The 21,444-nt window shown below is 40.8% G+C and overlaps 1 protein-coding gene across 4 annotated transcripts; it reads left to right on the top strand.

Moving 5' to 3' along the window:
- Positions 1-1,338: 1,338 nt before the first annotated feature.
- GDE1 (glycerophosphodiester phosphodiesterase 1) lies at positions 1,339-21,444 on the top strand. Of its 4 annotated transcripts, none has more exons than XM_028840361.2 (6): positions 1,339-1,733; positions 6,732-6,903; positions 12,985-13,090; positions 16,486-16,578; positions 19,154-19,365; positions 20,599-21,220. In XM_028840361.2, exons 2-6 carry the CDS (start codon positions 6,797-6,799, stop codon positions 20,744-20,746), a joined length of 666 nt encoding a protein of 221 aa, XP_028696194.1. In that variant the 5' UTR covers positions 1,339-1,733; positions 6,732-6,796; the 3' UTR covers positions 20,747-21,220.

Here is a 21,444-nt window from a genome sequence, read left to right as displayed (position 1 = left end):
GGGTGGCGCTAGCCTGTGGTCCCAGCTACTTGGGAGGCTGAGGTCGGAAGATGGCTTGAGCCCAGGAGGTCGAAGCTTCAGTGAGCCGGGATTGTACCACTGCATTCCAACCTGGGCGATAGAGTGAGACTGTCTGGAAAAATAAAAAATAAAAAAGGCTGAATCCTAGTTGCCAACTGGAAGGCTTAAGACATTTATCCCCTTTTGCAAATCAGTGGGAAAATGCACTAAAGGAAAAAAGGTAACGGAAAAATCCCTGAATCTTTTTGGAAAGTTCTCTACATAAAAATGTTACCAGCCTTCCAAAATATGTCCAGGGGTCCCTTTTCATTGCCTAACTCGGCTTTACAGTCTATCTCTCTTATCCTCCTTCCAGTGCCTGTTTTTGCATATGTTAAATGGTGGGTTAAAGGTGCCTATCACAAGGGTAGTTGTGAGGCACAGTTGAGGTAACTCTTGCACAGCCCCTGGTACAAAAGCCCTTAGCAGAAGTAAGATTAGGGGGAGGAGGAGTGAAAATGTCACAAGTCACTAGGGAGGCCTTTATGTCAGTCCCCATCCTGCCATTAACTGCTTAATTCACCTATCCTCAGTTTCCTCATCTATGAAATAAGGGAATCCTTAAAACCCCTTCCAGTTTTATAATCCGATTGTGCCTTCTTTGCTAGGCTCTTCCAGTCCCCCAGAATCAGGAAAATTAAGTCGATTGAAATCAGTCTCCTGAGATAATAACTGTTAGGCTGTATTGAGAATGAGATAAGCATATAAAGTGTTTGCTCACCAAGTATCTAGGACATGGTAAGTGCTCTGTAAACGTTAGGTGTACTTGCTAACACTTTTATTTCCACCCACGAGAATGTGAGTCCCGTAAGAGCAAAAACCCTGTAGGTCCTGTTCAACTGTGTCCGGAGCACCTGGACCGGTATTTGGTACATCTTGAACTGAACTGAACTGAACTGAACTGAACGGAATTGAATTGAATTGAACTGATAGTCTAAGCATCCTGCCTCTCCAAGTTCCCTGGACTTCAGTTTCCTCCAGGGCAGATAAAGGAGTCACTAAAATCCCTCCCAGTCCTACAGCTTTAGGACGGTTCTTAGCCCTCCTTTTCTCGCCTAGGAGTCTGAAAGCCCAGGTTGAAATTCAGACCCCAGAAAACCCTAAGCCACTTTGGGTTTGGAATGTGAGCCTAGGGTCTAGGGTCTGGGGCCTGGGCCTGGGGCTGGGGCCTGGGCCCGCCCCCGTTGCCAGGGAGCGGCTCCGCCTACTAGCGCTGCGAATCCCGATCCCTGATTGGCTAGGCAGCCGACTGCCTCTCTGGATGTGTCCGCTGCCGCCATTGTGCGGCGCTGGTCCACTCAGAGGGTGCCCGCTGCTGCCGGTGCCTTGGACCCTCCCCCTCGCTTCTCGCTCTCCTGCCCCGGGAGCCCGGCGGGTCCGGGACTCCAGTCCGTGCCGGTGCGGGCGCCGGCATGTGGCTGTGGGAGGACCAGGGCGGCCTCTTGGGCCCTTTCTCCTTCCTGCTGCTGGTGCTGCTGCTGGTGACGCGAAGCCCGGTCAATGCCTGCCTCCTCACCGGCAGCCTCTTCGTTCTGCTGCGCGTCTTCAGCTTTGAGCCGGTGCCCTCTTGCAGGGTCCTGCAGGTGCTCAAGCCCCGGGACCGCATTTCTGCCATCGCCCACCGCGGCGGCAGCCACGACGCGCCCGAGAACACGCTGGCGGCCATTCGGCAGGTGAGACACCCACGCCTCGCGCCCCTCGGTCCTCCCGAGAGCTCGGACTTCTACTTTTCCTTCCCAGGGTTCCCCGATCTACTCAAGACGACCTTCCCACTTCCTCATTCGTCCACAAGGCACACTCCCGGCCCTTGATCCCTCCCACTGTCTAGGGATCTCCCGACTTCAGGTTTTATATTTACAGACGACAGCAGATATGTATATCGTTTCTGTGGGACTGACGTTGAGATTACATCCAGGAACAAGGTCAAAAGTGTCCCTGGTTTACAGAGTGTACATCGGAGTGGGGGAGGCAAGCCTTAAACAAGTAAACATGTAAATGAGATAACTTTAAGAGAGTGAAAGGTGCAATGAAGAAATCGGGGGAACTCGAGGGGAGGAGTTACGCTATTTTATTTAGATGGAGTAGTCCAGAGAAATCGTCTCCGAAGAAGCAACATTTGAACAGAAACCGGAGTTATAAGGAGCCAGGCAGACGCAGAAGGTCCTGAGATGGGAATAATATAGAGGTGTTCAGGTAACAGAAGAGGCAGTGTGTGGCCGGACTTCAAGGAACAGAACAAAGACTGGTGTGTGAATGAAGTAGGAAATGGGTCAGGTCAAATAGGGTCTTGGTCAGTAATTGAGGTTAGTCTAAATAGCTCACCCTTCACAGGACATACCTTTGCTTGTCGTCTGAGTCACGTGAGTAATTTCCTTATCACCTTTTCCCCAGACACACACATTGGCACTCGCACAAGCCTGGCAGCTGGACTCATAACAATTTTTGCCCTCTCTTTTTCATAAGGCACTCCTGAAACTTTTGGTACCTCCCAGCTCTTGGCATTCTCCTGGCTTCATAATAATGACAGCTTACAGAGAGGGCTTTTCAGTGGATTAGGTGCTTTTGCATCTGTGTAAATGTATCTGATTCTCTTCTTTTTTTTTTTTTTTTTTCTCTCTCTCTCCTTCCTTCTTTTTTTTTTTTTTTTTTTTTTTTTTTTTTTTTTTTTTTTGTGGACAGAGTTTCACTCTTTTACCCAGGCTGAAGTGCAGTGGTGCAATCTCCGTGCACTGCAACCTCTGCCTTCCGTGTTCAAGCGAGTCTCGTGCCTCAGCCTCCCGAGTAGCTGGGATTACAGGCGCCCACCACCACGCCCAGCTAATTTTTATATTTTTAGTAGAGACGGGGTTCTGCTATGTTGACCAGACTGGTCTCAAACTCCTGGCCTCAAAGTGATCCTCCCGCCTCAACCTCCTAAGGTGCTACGATTACAGACATGAGCCATCACACCTGGCCTCCCTCATTTCCTTTTTTTCGTTTTTTTTTTTTAAACGGAGTCTCACTGTCGCCCAGGCTGGAGTGCATTGGCATGACCTCAGCTCACTGCAACCTCTGTATACCAGGTTCAAGTGATTCTCCTGCCTCAGCCTCCCAAGTAGCTGGGATTACAGGTGCCTGCCACCACACCCAGCTAATTTTTGTTATTTTTAGTAGAGGGAGGGTTTCACTATGTTGGCCAGGCTGGTCTCAAATTCCTGACTTTCAGTGATCCGCCCGTCTTGGTCTCCCAAAGTGCTGGGATTACAGGCATGAGCCACCGTGCCCGGCTCCAGATTTATACATTTTAAAAATTAATTTATTTATTTATTTAAATTTATGGGGGTTTTTTTTGGTTTTGGTTTTTTTGTTTGTTTTTTGAGATGGAGTTTCACTCTTGTTGCCCAGGGTGGAGTTCAATGGCGCGATCTGTGCTCACTGTAACCTCTGCCTCCGGGGTTCAAGTGGTTCTCCTGCCTCAGCCTCTCGAGTAACTGGGATTACAGACATGTGCCACCATGCCCAGCTAATTTTGTATTTTTTTAGTAGAGACAGGGTTTTGCCATGTTGTTCAGGCTAGTCTTGAACTCTCAACCTCAGGTGATCCGCCCGCCTCAGCCTCCCAAAGTGCTGGGATTACAGATGTAAGCCACCGTGCCCGGCCAAGATTTATACTTTTAAAGCTGCACTCTGGCCCGTGTGGAGAATGTACTGTGGGTGTAATTTCATTCCTTTGCCATTGTTTATAATAGTGTATCTGTTTTTGGAATACACTCAATTCACATTTATCAAGTTTTTCCTTGTATATGTCATTTATAATCTACCAGAAATTCTAGCACTGTCAGAAATGTATGTATGTATATATACATTCGACTTTACCAATACTTTTATTTATTTGTTTGTTTATTTATTTATTTTTGAGACAAGGTCTCTCTCTGTCAGCCAGGTTTGAGTGCAGTGGGGCAATCTCAGCTCACTGCAACTTCCACCTCCCAGGCTGAAGCGATTGTTGTGCCTCAGGCTCCTGAGTAGCTAAGATTACAGGTGTGCTCCTCCACGCCCGGCTAATTTTTGTTTCTTTTTTTAGTAGAGATGGCGTTTTGCCATGTTGGCAAGGCTGGTCTCGAACTCCTGACCTCAAGTGATCCACTTGCTTCAGCCTCCCAAAGTGCTGGGATTACAGGCATGAGCCACTGCCTGACCGACTTTACCAGTACTTCTATGTCATTCCAGTAACTGAGATAGAAAGATGAACCCCTGGTTCTAGTTCACATATTAGTATATATAAGAGATATTGCAAGTTCAGTTCCAGACCTGAGTAAATAGTCAATAAAGCAAATATTGTAATAAAGGGAGTCACAAATTTTTTGGTTTCTCAGTGCATATAAAAGTTATGTTTATACTATATTGTAATCTATTAAGTATGTGTGTATGTATAGATATGCACATATACACACATATATAGGTTTTCATCCATGGTTCCTTTCTCATAACTCTCAGCCCTTGCTACAGTCTTTTGTTAGGCATCCTAGGCCTTAGGAGCAGGCCTCAGGAAACAGAATCTCTCTGACCTTCTCCTGCCCTCCTTTCACCTGCCCCAAGGCAGGACTGGAATCTTTCCCTGTCTTTCAAATTGTGAGTCTTAAGACCCCCCTCAGAGAGGGACCCCACCCTATACCCTGGGGGAAGGAATGCTGACATCATGAAGCTTCCATAAAAACCTAAGAGGAATTAAAAAAATAAAAACTAAAATAAACCTAAGAGGACTTGAACCCAATTGATTAGAAGTTCCAGAGGCCCCAGCTTGCTATTTGTGTCTGGAGGAGGTTGGGATGCAGTCTTGGGGACCAAGCCCTCGACCTGTGATCTGACACTGTCTCCAGGTATGTAGTATCAAAATCGAGTTGGAGGATACTCAGCTGGTGTCCACTACTTATTGGTGGAGAAAAAATCCCACATTTTTGGTCCCAGAAGTCGGGGTTGATTGTTGTGATGTGAGAGCAGAGGGAAAATGTGGTGTGTTTTTCCAAAATAGTTGTACATCTGTATCACATGGGAAAAGCAAGATTTAAATAAGGCAGAAAAATCTCCACCCATAAAGGACATTATTGATAAATTTGACTATATTACCTTTAAAGATGTGTTTAAAAGGACATAATAAATAACAATGGCTATTGAAATCTTAACTATTCACTAGCACAGTTTTCTATGTTAAGTAAAAACCTATAAGGGAGTGACATGACAATGATACACACACCAACTTTAAGATGGTAATTTCCTCTGGAGAGGAAAGGAAGAGAATGAAAGGGAGAATTTCAGCTGTATCTGTAGTGTTGATAGTAAAACCGAAGTGGATAAGAGTGCAACTTCTGCTGCATCCTAGCTTGTGCATCCCTGGACAAGTTTCCTACTCTTTCTTTGTCTCAATTTTCTCATCTGTTAATTGAAAATAGCAATAGTACCTACTTCAGGGTTGTGAGGATTAAAAGAGTTAATACATTTAAAGCACTTAGAAGAGTGCTTGGCAAATAGAAAAGGCTCTATAAATAATAGCTTTCTTTTTCTTTTTCTTTTTAGGGCAGAAAGAGATTGAGGAAATTAGGTCAAAACATTCACATATGTTAAATCTTTTTTACTGTATATGTTTCCAGTAGACCATGACTTAGAATATTTTTTTAAAAATTAAAAATCTTGATCATGGCTGGGCACAGTGGCTCACACCTGTAATCCCAGCACTTTGGGAGGCTGAGGCAGGAGGATTGCTTGATCTCAGGAGTTCAAGACCAGCAGGGGCAACATGGTAAAACCCCCATCTCTACAAAAAATCCAAAAATTAGCTGGATGTAGTGGCACATGCCGGTAGTCCCAGCTACTTGGGAGGCTGAGGTGGGAGGATGGCTTAAGCCTAGGAGGCAGAGGTTTCAGTGAGCTGAGATCATGCCATTGCACTCTAACCTGGGCAACAGAGCCAGATCCTGTCTCAAAAAAAAATATATATATAGATAGATCATAATGAGCTTTTCACATCTTTATTGTGATGAGGAAGCCAAGGAAGCAAACATTAGATAGTGTGTCTCCAGAGGAGCATGGCTCATGTAATTTAAGTGTCAAATTCTCTTTTTAGATAAATTTTCATCTACCTCATCAAGCTTACCAACTTACTGGCCAACAGCCAGTGCTGCTTACATAAACAAAATGTGGTATGTCCTAGAAGCAGGCGTGGTGTCTTTGTGGTAGAGTGTGGAATTAAACCAACAAAAACCTGACTCATTTATGCCAAAGTAGTGAAATATTTGACTCATCAACAACCACAGGGTGATCATCAGAACTGCTGTACAACAAAGAGTGTAGGTAAACAGTGGAATTGTCTGTATTCGTAAGCCATTGATGAACCATATAGTTAAAGCATCCAGATAAAACGCAAGTTCCTGAAGTCTCCCAGTCTTCCAATGTGAAGTAAGAAGAGTGGGGAAATTAAAGTTTTTAAGGAATCCATCAGTTAGGAGTTGAGGTAAGGTTATATACACAGAAAACAGAAACAGGTCAGGATTGCTGTTTGGTGGGGGAAGTGGAAGGAAAATGAATCATTAAGGACAGCTGTCTTAGCCAGCCCTGCTGGTCTTTTGGGTGGTTAGATGCAAAAAGATGTTTGTGGCCAGTTAACAGCAATATTGTTGATGTTTTTGTTAAGGCAGCTAAGAATGGAGCAACAGGCGTGGAGTTGGACATTGAGTTTACTTCTGACGGGATTCCTGTCTTAATGCACGATAACACAGTAGATAGGACGACCGATGGGACTGGTCGATTGTGTGATTTGACGTTTGAACAAATTAGGAAGCTGAATCCTGCAGCAAACCACAGACTCAGGTAAGTAGTTTATTGTCACTTAAACAGATCTTTTAGCTTTTATTGGAAATGACAGATAGACACTGGTGCCTTCTAATTACATCTGCCCCAGGAGAATTGTCTTGTTTTGTTTTGAACTGTATATAGGTCTCCTAAGTAACGAGCAAGTGCCAGGAACAACAGAAATTCGGCATTATGTTTTTAGTCTTTCCCACTGAGGCTAAATTTGGCTTCAGAATCATTCTCAAGATAATACTCTGTCTAGTCACTATAGAATCATGAGGCTGAAAGCCATTGCTTGGCAATCTTCTTGCCTTCAGGTGTACCAAGAAGCAAATTATACATTCATTAAAAGCTTCAAGTAATACTATAATATTACATTTTAACTTAACCCTTTTAATTCTTCTGATCCTCATAACAAACTTCTGAGGAATCACAGAATTGTAGGAATAGAGAGTATCCTAGAAATCATCTAGAATAGCACTTTGCAGTAGAACTTTCTGCAATGATGGAAATGTTTTATATCTGCACTGTCTAATATGGTGGGTACCTGTGACTACTGAGCACTTGATATGTGGCTAGTGACACGAGGAAGTGAATTTTTAATTTAAATGTAAATTTAAACTGAAATAGCCATATGTGGCTACCATATAGGATACTGTAGATCTAGATCAATCTTGCCTTTAGAGATAATCCCAGAAAAGTTAAATTATTTACTCAAGGGCAAATAACTAGTTCATAAAGAAGCCAAGACTAGAATCTATCCCAAGTTTTAGTCCAAATCATGCTGTTTTTAGCTGTCCCCCAGTGTCTTTCAACCCTGTAAGAGCGAAAGTTCTTTCAGTGTCTAATTTAATTCTTTCCTGGTAGAGTGTAAACGTAGCTTCCAAAGTATATATACCAGAGCTAATCTTACAAGATGTTCCACAAAAACAGGTTCAAATAAGATCAAATAGTGTACTCTGAATACTTCTGTTGTGGATAAACAGTCCACGTCAGCTGATTCTTACTTGTAAATTAGCTTTTCTCAAACTTACATGACCACAGAACCTACATCCTCTTCCCCACTTACAGCTGTAAACACCCTTGAAATTGGTATGCTGAGTAATATACTGTACTTTGGAATGCGGTTATTTAAATCCCTCTCTGCTTGTCATCTTTGCAATACTGAAAAGTGTGTGCTCACTGGTTATTCATGTAGTATCAATTATCCAGACAATGATCAATTCTCTTTGAATATTAAGTATTTGACCCAACAATTAAGTTATACTTTTTCCTAAAAGATGATTCAGACCTATTTTCCTAGGATCTGAAAAACATCAGCCAGCCAAAGGAAATCATAATGTAGGCAGGAAAGAATATTGGTAACACTTGAGAATTATGAGTCCAGGTTGCTAGAATTGCTCTTGACTGTCATCAGATATTTTATTGCTCTGCTTATGCAAGGGAAAGAGTGGTTTTAATATTATAATGACATTGCAGCTAATAAAATGTCGGGTTCAAAGTTAATACTTAAAGCAAAAATGTTTAGGGTCATCATTACCCTTAAAAATCCTTTAAGGGAGCACTGAGTCCATTTCTCTGGAATTTGTGCATCCTAGGAAAAAAGAAATTGTAATGTTCAAAAAATCCCTTAAGAAGACACCATAGCAAAGGCAACATATCTTTAACACCAATATCTTTAACACAACCAGTCTTTGCTCTGCTATTGGAACAGAGTGTGTTTTCTGTGATTGAACACTAAATGAAGTAATTGGCTTGTGTTTACGGATCATGTTGTGGGAAAAAAATAGATATTTTCTCTAGAATTATGCTCAGTGTGATGAGATGCTTGTCCTAAGAGGAGGGTAAGGAGGAAACTAAGATCAGCCAAACGAACAACAAATTCAGGTCTCCCATCTTTCACTCTCAGGGAATAGAAATTGATGAGAATGGCTGGGGTAATTGCCTGTAATGTTTAAATTATCCTTATTTTTTTTATTTATTTTTTTTTTTGGAGGTGGAGTTTCACTCTTGTTGTCCAGGCTGGAGTACAATGGCACGAACTTGGCTCACTGCAATCTCCACCTCCTGGGTTCAGGCAATTCTCCTGCCTCAGCCTCCGGAGTAGCTGGGATTACAGGCATGTGCCACCACACCCAGCTAATTTTTGCATTTTTAATAGAGACAGGGTTTCACCATGTTGGCCAGGCTGGTCTTGAACTCCTGGCCTCAGGTGATCCGCCTGCCTCGGCTTCCCAAAGTGCTGAAATTACAGGCATGAGCCCACTATACCTGGCCTATCCTTACCCTTTTTTTAAAGCATGATCTTACAGTGGAAATAATGCAGTTGAGTTAGCATTAAGTTAGATCATAATTTTATTATAAAACAAGAACTAATTTCTTTTGTATCAAGCACTTAGCCTTCATTTTCTTTATCAGAAAATTATGTCTTAGAAACTATTATTTATTTTAAACAGTTGCACTTAAATAAATACACAATACAGTTAACAGATTTATGTATTCCTAGGAATTTCTCCTGCATAGGGTTCTATTAGGGAAATTACAATCTGAAAATTAAGTCTCTGAGTTTTCCAAAGGTGGCATATACTCTGCCCTTTCGGGAGTAGGGTTATTAATAATGTTATTAATTCAATGGAAATTCACTGATTTCTTTAAAATTAAATAATTTTTGTTGTTGCTCGTCTGTGGTCAAGAATATCTGTATTTGAACACATGGAGGTTCCTGAATGATGGAGCACCCAGAAAGGGCATGGAAGCTCTGTGCCCCTTTCCCTATACCTCATCACCCTGCACATGTCTTCATCTGTATCCTGTGTAACATCCTCTATAATAAACCTGTAAACATGTTTATTTGAGTTCCACAAGCTACTCTAACAAATTAATTGAACCCAAGGAGGAGGAGGTGGGAACCCCAATTTATAGCTAGTGTCAGAAGCACAGAATCACCAGAAAAGGAAAACAAAACAAAACAAAAAAGAGAAAAATAACATCCATTATACAATGTAAGAAACCAAAGACCATCAATCTCTAATGTCTGTGCTCAGGTATCTGTGTGCTTCAATTCTTCTCATCTACGAGTCTTGGGTTTTCAATGCTCACTTGTCACCAGGATATGAATTAAAAATGTCTTGGGCACCACCATGTGATCCAGTTGTCTTAAGCTTTCTAAAAGTGCTTGTGCAAGCCATTTACTTATTGCTTCTTATACCATTACAGCCCAATCTACTTGTGGTTAAAAGCAACCATAGCATGTTTGAAAGTTTCATGCAATAAAAGGAAAGTTTATTATTGCATTTAGTCTGTACTTACTGGATACTTTCAGTTTTCTCAGTCCCAAGTACAGCAAACTCTGGATAATATGATTAAATACTTCTTCCATGATTCTTTCGACCTTCATATCAATTTCGCTAAATATGGAATGATTGACTAGCTAGAGCAATCAGGAAAGAGAAAGAAATAAAAGGCATCCAAATTGGAAAAAGAGGAAGTCAGATTGTCCCTCTTTGCAGACAACATGATTTTGTATGTAGAAAAACCTAAAGACTTCACCAAAAAACTGTTAGAACTGATCAACAAATTTAGTAAAATTGCAGGATATAAAATCAGTGTACAAAAATCAGTAGCATATCTATATGTAAATAATGAACTAGCTGTAAAAAAAATCAAGAAAGCAATCCCATTTACATAGCTACCAAAAAAACAGTAAAATACCTAGGAATAAATATAACCAAAGAGGTGAAAGAGCTCTACAAGGAAAACTACAAAACACTGATGAGAGAAATTAAAGAGGACACAAACAAATGGAAAGACATCCCATGCTCATGGATCAGAAGAATTAATATTCCTAAAGTGACCATTCTACTCAAAATAATTTACAATTCAGTGCAATCCCTATCAAAATATCAAAGACATTCTTCAGAGAAATAGAAAAGCCACAATCCTAAAATTCATATGGAACCATAAAAAAGCCCAAATAGCTAAAGCAATACGGAGCAAAAAGGACAGAGCTGGACATATCATACTACCTCACTTCAAGATATACTACAAAGCCACAGTAACCAAAACAGCATGGTATTGGTATAAAAACTGACACACAGACACACGCACACACACAAAATAGATACATAGATCAATGGAATACAATAAAGAACCAAGAAATAAATCCATATATTTATAGCCAACTGATTCTCCATGAAGGCACCAAGAACATAAAGTGGGGAAAGGACACTCTCTTCAATAACTGGTACTGTGTAAACTGGATATCCATATGCAGGATATTGAAACTAGACCCCTCTTACTATATTTAGAAAATCAACACAAAATGGATTAAAAGTTTAAATTTAAGACCAGAAACTATAAAACTACTAGAAGAAAACATAGGGGAAATGCTCTGGGACATTGGTCTAGGCAAAGATTTTATGACTAAGACCTCAAAAGCATAGGCAACAAAAACAGGCAAATGCGACTATATTAAACTAAAAAGCTTCTGTACAACAAAGGAAACAATCAACAGTGAAAAGACAGCCTGTTGAATAGGAGAAAATATTTGCAAACTGTTCAACAGACAAGTAACTAATATCCAGAATATACAAGGAACTCAACAGCAAAAACAATAATAATCTCATTAAAAACATCTATTCAAATCCTAATTTGAATAGACATTTTTCAAAAGAGGACACACAAATGGCCAACAGGCATATGAAAAAACACCACAAATTACTAGGGAAATGCAAATCCAAACCACAATGAAATACCATCTTATCTAGTTAGAACGGCCATTATTTAAAAGATTTTTAAAATAACAGATGCTGGCGAGGATACAGAGCAAAGGGAACTCTTATATTCTGTTGGTGAGAATGTAAATTAGTACAGCCATTATGGAAAACAGTATGGAGGTTTCTCAAAAAACTAAAAATATAGAACTATCATGCAATCCAGTAATCCCACTAGTTGGTATCTATCCAAAGGAAAGGAAACTAGTATATCAAAGGCATACTTGCACCCCCATGTTTATTACAACACTATTCACAATAGCCAAGATACGGAATCAACCTAAGTGTTCATCAGTGAATGAATGGATAAAGAAATTGTGGTAAATATACTCAATGGAATACTTTGTAGCCATAAAAAAGGATAATATCCTGTCATTTGCAGCAACATGGATGGAACTGAAGGTATTATGTTAAATGAAATAAGATAAGCCAGGCACAGAAAAGCAAATATTACATGTTGTCACTCATATATGGGAGCTAAAAAAGTTGATCTCATGGAGGTAGAGAGAAGAATGATAGTTACCAGAGCCTGGGAAGGGTATGGGGTTGGGGGAAGAGGAGAATGAAGAGAATTTGGTTAATGAGTACAAACATACAGTTAGATAGAAGGCATAAATTCTCATGTTCAATAACATAGTAGGGTGATTATAGTTAACAATCTGTTGTATATTTCAAAAGAGCTAGGAGATTCAGATGTTCCTAACACAAAGAAATGATAAATATTTGGGGTGATGGACATCCTAAATACCCTGATTTTATCATTATACATTGTGTGCATATCACAGAAATATGTCTAAGTGTATAGCAATAAAAATGTGGAAAATATAGTATCTATACTTTGGATCAAATTATTACAGTAGGACAGATGCGGTGGCTCACACCTGTAATCCTAGCACTTTGGGAGGCCAAGGCAGGTAGATCACTTGACGTCAGGAATTCAAGACCAGCCTGGCCAACATGGTGAAACCCTGTCTCTACTAAAAATACAAAAAATTAGCCAGGCGTGGTGTCACACTCCTGTAGTCCTAGCTACTTGAGAGGCTGGGGCGGGAGAATCGCTTGAACCCGGGAGTTGGTGGTTCTAGTGAGCTGAGATTGCACCTTTGCACTCCAGCCTGGGCAACAGAGCAAGACTCCATCTCAAAACAAAACAAAACAGAACAAAAAAACTTACAGTAAATTATCCTTGGACTTTACTATGGTCAAAGAAAAAATGTTGGAGAAAATACTCTTTCCTTTTGATTGGGAGACATTTGCAAAATGTTTGTTACAATAGAGGTTATCACTTCCTCTTTTTTCCTACAATGTATTTTCTCTTCTCTTACAGGAATGATTTCCCTGATGAAAAGATCCCTACCCTGAGGGAAGCCGTTGCAGAGTGCCTAAACCATAACCTCACAATCTTCTTTGATGTCAAAGGCCATGCAAACAAGGTACAGTTTAAACCATGGACTTCAGTTTGTTAAAAAGGAATCTTATTTCATTGATAGTCATTTCCGAAATTACATATATTTTGTTATTTATTCTTTTTAAAACTTAGTTTTATAAATTATATTTGTTGAATGGAAGTGTACAATGCAGGAATCTACATCATTTAAGAAAACAGTAAATTATGGAACTTTTTAACCTTTTATGGAACCTTTACAAAACTTCTGATATTCAATAACCAGCACAAAATGGAAGTTTCTATTATTTACATAAAGCATTTACAAAAGATATTAAGTAAACAGTGAAAAGCACTTCTAGAAAAAACCACCCAAGTAACCTCATAAAAAGGAATTCCGGAGTTGTATACAAGACCAATTTTATCTAGCTTAAAAGTTAAGGGCCTTATATGGACAACTATGGACTGCATTTAAAGAGAATTCCTATATTAAAAGCTAATAGTTAACAGAACATATACGTTTTACATAGATTTATCCCTTTGTATAATTTATATCCCTTATGTATAGTTTTGTTATTCATTGATTTTAGCAGCTATACTTTTATCAGAAAATCATTTATTTTCTTCAAATGTGTTTGACATTCCTAGATAAAATTTGGCTTAAATTTTAGAGCCTGCACTTTTACTCATAAGAACATATTATTACAATGAAAATCAGTGGGAAGATATGATTCTGATTACATTTGTTCTCTTATAACCAGCTTTTCAAGTGCAAGTACTTTTTTCCCCATTTGGGCAACTTGAGTATTTTTCCCCTAGCAATATTAATAATCGGTAATGGCCATCTACTGGTTGAAAATTCTGATGATGCCATTTTTTTAAAAATTAATCCCATATCATTAAAACCAGTTGTTAAAACCCAAAATGGGCCGGGTGCGGTGGCTCATGCCTGTAATCCCAGCACTTTGGGAGGCCGAAGCGGGTGGATCACCTGAGGTCAGGAGTTTGAGACCAGCCTGGCCAATATGGTGAAACCCCGTCTCCACTAAAAATACAAAAATTAGTTGGACGTGGTGGCGGGCACCTGTGATCCCAGCTACTCTGGAGGCTGAGGCAGGAGAATTGCTTGAACCGGGGAGGCAGAGGTTGCAGTGAGCCAAGATTGTGCCAGTAGTCCTCCAGCCTGGGTGACAGCAAGACTACGTCTCAAAAAAAAAAAAAAAAACCTGAAATGTGGAGCCTAAGTATACACTCTAATTTTATTACAGTTAACTCCTATTTTTGAAGAAAAAAGAGAATGATAACTAATTTATTATTCTGGTAAACTGATAGTTGTATACCACTAGGTTTCTAATCGGTCTGCATTAGAATCACCTGGAATACCTATTTTAAAATACAAATTTACTGGGCCATTCTCCCTAGGGAAGAGATTCTGAAAATATCTAGGGTAGGCTCAAGGAGCGTGTATTTTTTTTTTTTTTTTTTTTTTTTTTTGAGACGGAGTCTCGCTCTGTCGCCCAGGCTGGAGTGCAGTGGCCGGATCTGAGCTCACTGCAAGCTCCGCCTCCCGGGTTTACGCCATTCTCCTTTCTCAGCCTCCCGAGTAGCTGGGACTACAGGCGCCCGCCACCTTGCCCGGCTAGTTTTTTGTATTTTTTAGTAGAGACGGGGTTTCACCGTGTTAGCCAGGATGGTCTCGATCCCCTGACCTCGTGATCCGCCCGTCTCGGCCTCCCAAAGTGCTGGGATTACAGGCTTGAGCCACCGCGCCCGGCCAGGAGCGTGTATTTTTAATGAGCACTTCAGGTACTCATTGTTGATGTTGCAGCCCGCATTTGGGAATGCTGATAGGTCCTACATTTCACCCACGGTATACTGACTTTCATGCTTATTCTCTTAGGTTTTTTGTTGTTGTTGTTGTTTTCTGGGACAGAGTCTCACTCTGTTGCCCAGGCTGGAGTGCATTGGTGCGATCTTGGCTCACTGCAACCTCTGCCTCCAGGGTTCAAGCAATTCTCCTGCCTCAACCTCCCAAGCAGCTGGGATTAGAGGCGTGTGCCATCACACCTGGCTAATTTTTGTATATTTAGTAGAGATGGGGTTTTGCCATGTTGGCCAGGCTGGTCTCAAATTCCTGGCCTCAAGTGATCCGCCTGCCTTGGCCTCCCAAAGTGCTTGGATTACAGGTGTGAGCCACCATGCCTGGCTTCTCTTAGAATACTTTTTAAAAAGAAGTAGACATTTTTTTAAAAATCTAGCTATTTGAGTTTTCTCGATGGGTGCTCATGGGTGTTCAGCCAAGACTGGGTAGAACATAGTGACCTAATTCACCAAGATGGTAGTAGAGAGGGACAAGTGTAGGCAACAAAGTGGAGCTAGTAGAGCATGGTGGCCAAAATCATGGGCTTGGGAGTCCAACAGACCTTGACTGAGCTCTTACTACAGGGTAACCTTAATTTTGATGAGCTTCAGTTTCTTCATGGGTAAAATGGGAATACTAAAAGCAGTTACCACAGAGTTGTTGTGAGAATTAAATAATGTAAATGTGAAGAGTTTACAGCGCATGTCTTTGTTCAAACAGCAAAAACAAAACAAAACAGCGTTCTATAGCTCACCTTCAGTTGCATTAGTGAAGAGGAGGCATGACTTGGAAAATTTGTGTTCTTTTTTATTTTGGTGGGGGAATGCATTTTGCTCATCATATTTGGTTAGGGGTATGTTTGACATCCCAAAAATTAGCAGTGTTTCACAAATTATGCAGCAGCAGCATTGCATGCCACATGGCTGGTGACTTTCTTGTTGTTAGCTGCTATTGATGTCACTTCACTAGGGGTTACCAAATAATACTTAAATTCTATCATGTCTTCTTCATTTTGTAGCTAGAGTACTATAAAAAGAAACTTCTATTCACCTTGGGAAGAATTGGGAGCCTCTTAACTCTTCCCAGTCCCTCCTACCCCTGCCCCATTGCTTCTGCCTCCATATTGGTGATGAGTGATGCGTCCTCTCAGTCCCCTGGACTGAGAAATCTACCCTCTGTAGTTCCCAGACTGGCTGGCTCATGTTTCATTTGGAAAAGGCACAGGGAGAGCTTTGGGTATGAAAGGACTTCTCATAGTGGATAAACTAGGGTATAAGGCAAGGAAAATTTTGCCTCTGGCCTCATCTGGCCTATAGCTTACCACACTTTTCAAAACTATGACAAAAGGGATGAGGCCCTCAGAGGGAGTAAAGCAGCAGTACCCCACCTTCTTCCTTGTTTGCTGCTGGTGTGAGTTTAAAATGCATCCCAGTGGACAGTAGACTCTGCCAATACTTTTAGCACCTCCATTTCTAGTAACCTTCTGTTTTATTCCATAGGGTTATACTTAATATATGATAGTTATTGGCTGGGGCTGTCACATTTTAATCAATTTTAAATATATGAATCTCTCTATTTTACAGGCTACTGAGGCTCTAAAGAAAATGTATATGGAATTTCCTCAACTGTACAATAATAGTGTGGTCTGTTCTTTCTTGCCAGAAGTTATCTATAAGGTAATATTCAGGGTTTTTCTTATCATATTAGGTGAGCTAGTGTAGATAATTGTACTGGGCTGCATAAGCACAGGATAGATGCCTATTAAATTGAATGGCATCAAGGTCACAGTTGAGAAGCTCCTCTTTTAAATTAATAAGAGAAATTCCAAAAGGGGAATGTATTCATACCCTTTATAGAATGCCATTCCTCTTTTGCCCCTTCTTTTATGTTATTTATAGGCTCACTCAGATTACTGTGGTAAAATTCTCAGAACAGAAAAGAATTATGTAGCCCCCACTTCTCACCAACTAATAGCAGAACATACCTTCATAAAATAAATTCTTAATTATGGAGAATCTAAAACATGCATAAAATAGAGTAGTACAGTGCACCCCCCCTCCACCATAACTGTTATCCAGCTCATTTTACCCATAACCCCATTGATCTTCCCCAGTGTTATTTTGAAGCAAATGTTATTCTATCCATAAAATTGCATTAAGAATCTTTAAAAAGTGATGCCATTTTATTTTGTTTATTTTTAAAGACAGGTTCTCCCTCAGTTTCCCAGGCTGGAGTGCAGTGGTGTGATCATGGCTTACTGCACTCTTGACCTCCCAGGTTCAAATGATCCTCCTGCCTCAGCCTTCCAAGTAGCTGGAACCACAGGCGCATGTTACCACGCCCAGCTAATTTTTTATTTTTATTTTTATTTTTTGTAGAGACAGGGTCTCTCTGTATTACCCAGGCAGTTCTCCAACTCCTAAGCTCAAGCAATCCTTCCACCTCAGCCTCCCAAAGTACTGGGATTACAGGCATGAGCCACCGTAACCAACCTAGTGATGCCTTTTTAAAAACATAGCCACAATGTCATTGTCCCATCTAAAAATTATTAGCAATAAATTCTTCATATCATCAAATATCCAGTCAGTGTATAAATTTTGACTTGTCCCAGAAATGTCATAAATGGTTTTTTGGTTTTCATAAATTGCTCATTTGAATAGGAACCAAATAAGATCTGCGTGTTACAATCGTAAATCTTCTTTTGTTTGTTTTTGAGACGGAGTCCCGCTCTGTCGCCCAGTGGTATGATCTCAGCTCATCACAACCTCTGCCTCCTGGGTTCAAGCAATTCTCTTGCCTCAGCCTCCCAAGTAGCTGGGATTACAAGCACACACCACCATGCCTGGCTAATTTTTTTGTATTTTAGTAGACACGGGGTTTCACCATGTTGGCCTGGCTGATCTCCAGCTCCTGACCTCAGGTGATCTGCCCGCCTCAGCCTCCCAAAGTGATTATAGGTGTGAGCCACCATGCCCTGCCAGCAACTGTAAATCTTAAAACTTGCAGGTTCTGTCTCTCTGTTTTTTTTTGGGGGGGTGAGGGGGGCAGTCCTTGTTTTGTATTTACTAAAGAAACCAGATTATTGTTTTGTAGAGTTTACCCAAGTCCAGATTTTGCTGATTATGCCATGATATGGTTTAATACTTTTCTCTCTTTATTTTCTATAAACTGGTAGTGAGAGCTGGAAGCTTGCCTTGATGAGGTTAGGATTGGTTATTCTTGGCAAGATAACTCTAGAGATGAGGGTGTTTTTCTGTCAGGAGGCACTTGACATCTGGTTGACTCCTGTTGTGGTTAGCTGCTGTTGATGCTCATTGGCCAGATCTGTCCATTTTCTAGGGAGCTACAAAATGTTGATATTTTAATTCTATTACATCTTGCATTAGCTGAAATAGATCTATAAAAAGAAACTTTTCCTCTTTTACTATTTAGTTACCGAAGAGGCAGAATAAATGCTTAATCTTGCCTATTATTTACCAGTTTCCAAAATAATGAGTTGGTTCCGTAGCATTCTTTACCAGTGACCAACAGAGCATACATTGAAAATTTTTAGTGAGGATAGAGCCTATCAATAGAAGCTATCATGGAGATGAATAGGGTCATGGGGCTTGCAGACATTTGGAACAGTGTTTCCCAAACTTCCTTGACCACAGAGTCCTTTAAAACGTGTAAGACATTCCCCAAAAGGAGCACAAGAGCAGAGACTGAAGGAACTCCATCCACATCTCTCCATTTCTCTGTCGCCCTCTCCCATTATCTCATCACAATCCCTTCTCTCCCTTACCACCTCACTTCCCCATTCCCCTCCTCACCCCTACAACTCTTTTCAGCCATTTGCTCTGGAAAGGGCCCAAACTAACCAGCCCATCTTGAACTGACCTTGGTTCCATCCTCACTGAGTTCTAATTAATTATCTCTGGCCAAGATTTAAGTCGATATCCAATTAAAAGTTTATTCTCGTGACTTTGTTAAAATTTGATCCTGAGGTTGTAATTTTTCCATTTTAAAGATAGGATTGCAGTTTTTAAGGATTGTGGAAAAAAAAGTTCTCATATGTACTGCATATTAATGCTTTACATCCATCACATTATTTTCTCAAAGGGTTTATGATTGAGAACTTACTTCGTAGATACCGGGGCAGGGTACCAACCATGACCACCTCATCTGATTGAGCACATTGGCTAAATCTAAACTAGTAAGTATTCAACTTTATATATGATCATTATTTTACTTCCCCAAATTCCTTTTCAGATGAGACAAACAGATCGGAATGTAATAACAGCATTAACTCACAGACCTTGGAGCCTTAGCCATACAGGAGATGGGAAACCACGCTATGATACTTTCTGGAAACATTTCATATTTGTGATGATGGACATTTTGCTCGATTGGAGCATGCATAATATCTTGTGGTACCTGTGTGGAATTTCAGCTTTCCTCATGCAAAAGGATTTTGTATCCCCGTAAGTTGTAAGGTTTTTTATTTTACCCAGACACATGTCCTGAATGCTCTTATTTGAAAGGAAGGATTAACAGAGTAGACACCCTGAATTGGTTCTGACCTGCAAAGCTTACCATGCCTCTAAATTGGATTGCCAGTTTCACTTCTTAGGTGGGAAGAATTCAGGCATATTTCACTGTTTTCAGACCAAGTTGATCACATATTTTTGGGTTTTTAGTGTATTTTGAAGAAAAAAAGTGAACCTGTGAAACTGCTGAGAAAGGGATTTTATTTCTATGAGTGGTTTTTTTGAAAGCCAACACAGGATCCTGGGCAGAACCACAGTGAGGACATCCTGTGGGCATCAACCTCCTGCCTACCATCTTACGTTATAGGCACTCCTCCATCTCTCCCCATAAAATTTCCGTTTCCTAACCTGCTAGCGATCTCGGAATAATTTCTTTGGCAGTTCTAGATCTGTATAGTTCAGCTGATTAGAGTTTAAGTCTAGTATTATTTCAGACGTGCATGATTCAGTTCAATAAATACTTGGTAAGTGCCTACACTATTGCAAGGTTCCATATGGAGAAGCTGAAGATGCAGTGAAGAATCAAAGCCATGATCTCTGTCTTTGTGATGTTTACAGCTAAGTCGGAGAGAGAGAGATGCTAATCAAATAAAAATCCAATCAATACAAAGTTAAAACTAAGATACAGGCTATGTCAGAGAGAACAGTGTGCACAGACTGTAATCTGATCTGGTCATCCAGATCCCCAAGGAAGTGACAGTTAAGCTAAGATCTGAAGGGTGAGTGGGAATTGGGAGGAATCCAGATGAGAGAGAAAAATGTATGTAATGTGCTCTGACAGGGAGGAGCATAGTTCTTTCTAGGAATTGAAAGAAAATTCATATTCTTTCAATTAATTTAAAATGAATCAGCACAGAAAAGAAAGGGGGAGTGTGATGTGAGATGAAGCCAAGGAGACAGGTCGGGGCCAGGTCAGGCACCCCTTCAGTAGCTGTGCCAAGGACAGTTCAGTAGTGAGATACTGAAATGTTTTAAGCTGGAACAGTGCAGAAAGGTTCATGGCATCCTGGGTTTTGGACCAGTCCCTCTGGTCACAGTGCAGAGGCCAGGTAGGGGGCATCCTCTGGGTACTACTGGTATGCAGTGAACACCATACTTAGTGGCCATTATAGATTCCTGAGACAGCTGCTTATTATTCTAACAGGATTGGTTTTCCTCTTTCCCCAGGGCCTACTTGAAGAAGTGGTCAGCTAAAGGAATCCAGGTTGTTGGTTGGACTGTTAATACCTTTGATGAAAAGAGTTACTACGAATCCCATCTTGGTTCCAGCTATATCACTGACAGCATGGTGGAAGACTGCGAACCTCACTTCTAGACTTTTACCCTGGGATGAAACGGGTTCAGAAACTGCCAGGGGCCTCATACAGGGATATCAAAATACCCTTTGTGCTAGCCCAGGCCCTGGGGAATCAGGTGACTCACACAGATGCAATAGTTGGTCATTGCATTTTTACCTGAACCAAAGCAAAACCCAGTGTTGCCACCATGCACCATAGAATGCCAGAGTTCAACACTGTTGCTCTTGAAAATCTAGGTCTGAAAAAATGCACAATAGCCCCTGCCCTGCCCTAGCTGAGGCACACAGGGAGACCCAGTGAGGATAAGCACAGATTGAATTGTACAATTTGCAGATGCAGATGTAAATGCATGGGACATGCATGATAACTCAGAGTTGACATTTTAAAACTTGCCACAGTTATTTCAAATATTTGTATTTAGCTATGTTAACATGTACTGTAGACATCAAACTTGTGGCCATACTAATAAAATCATTAAAAGGAGCACAAAAGGAAAACTCTGTGCCAAGCATCATATCCTGAGGCGTACGGAATTTGGGGAAGCCACTGTGCAATCCAGTGAGGCTTCAATGTGCAAGAACCAAAATGGTAGGGAGGTCTTGAAGCCAATGAGGGATTTACAGCGTCTTGAATGGAGAGCTGCAAACCACCAGGGGGAAGAGTTGCACTTTTCCAGGCTTTTTAGGAAGCTCTGCAACAGTTGTGATTATAGATA

Source organism: Macaca mulatta, chromosome 20 (assembly GCF_049350105.2).
Source record: "Macaca mulatta isolate MMU2019108-1 chromosome 20, T2T-MMU8v2.0, whole genome shotgun sequence".
In the NCBI taxonomy this organism is placed as follows: domain Eukaryota; kingdom Metazoa; phylum Chordata; class Mammalia; order Primates; family Cercopithecidae; genus Macaca; species Macaca mulatta.
The sequence above is the reverse complement of the archived record's forward strand: the minus strand, read 5'-3'. Positions and strand labels throughout refer to the sequence as shown.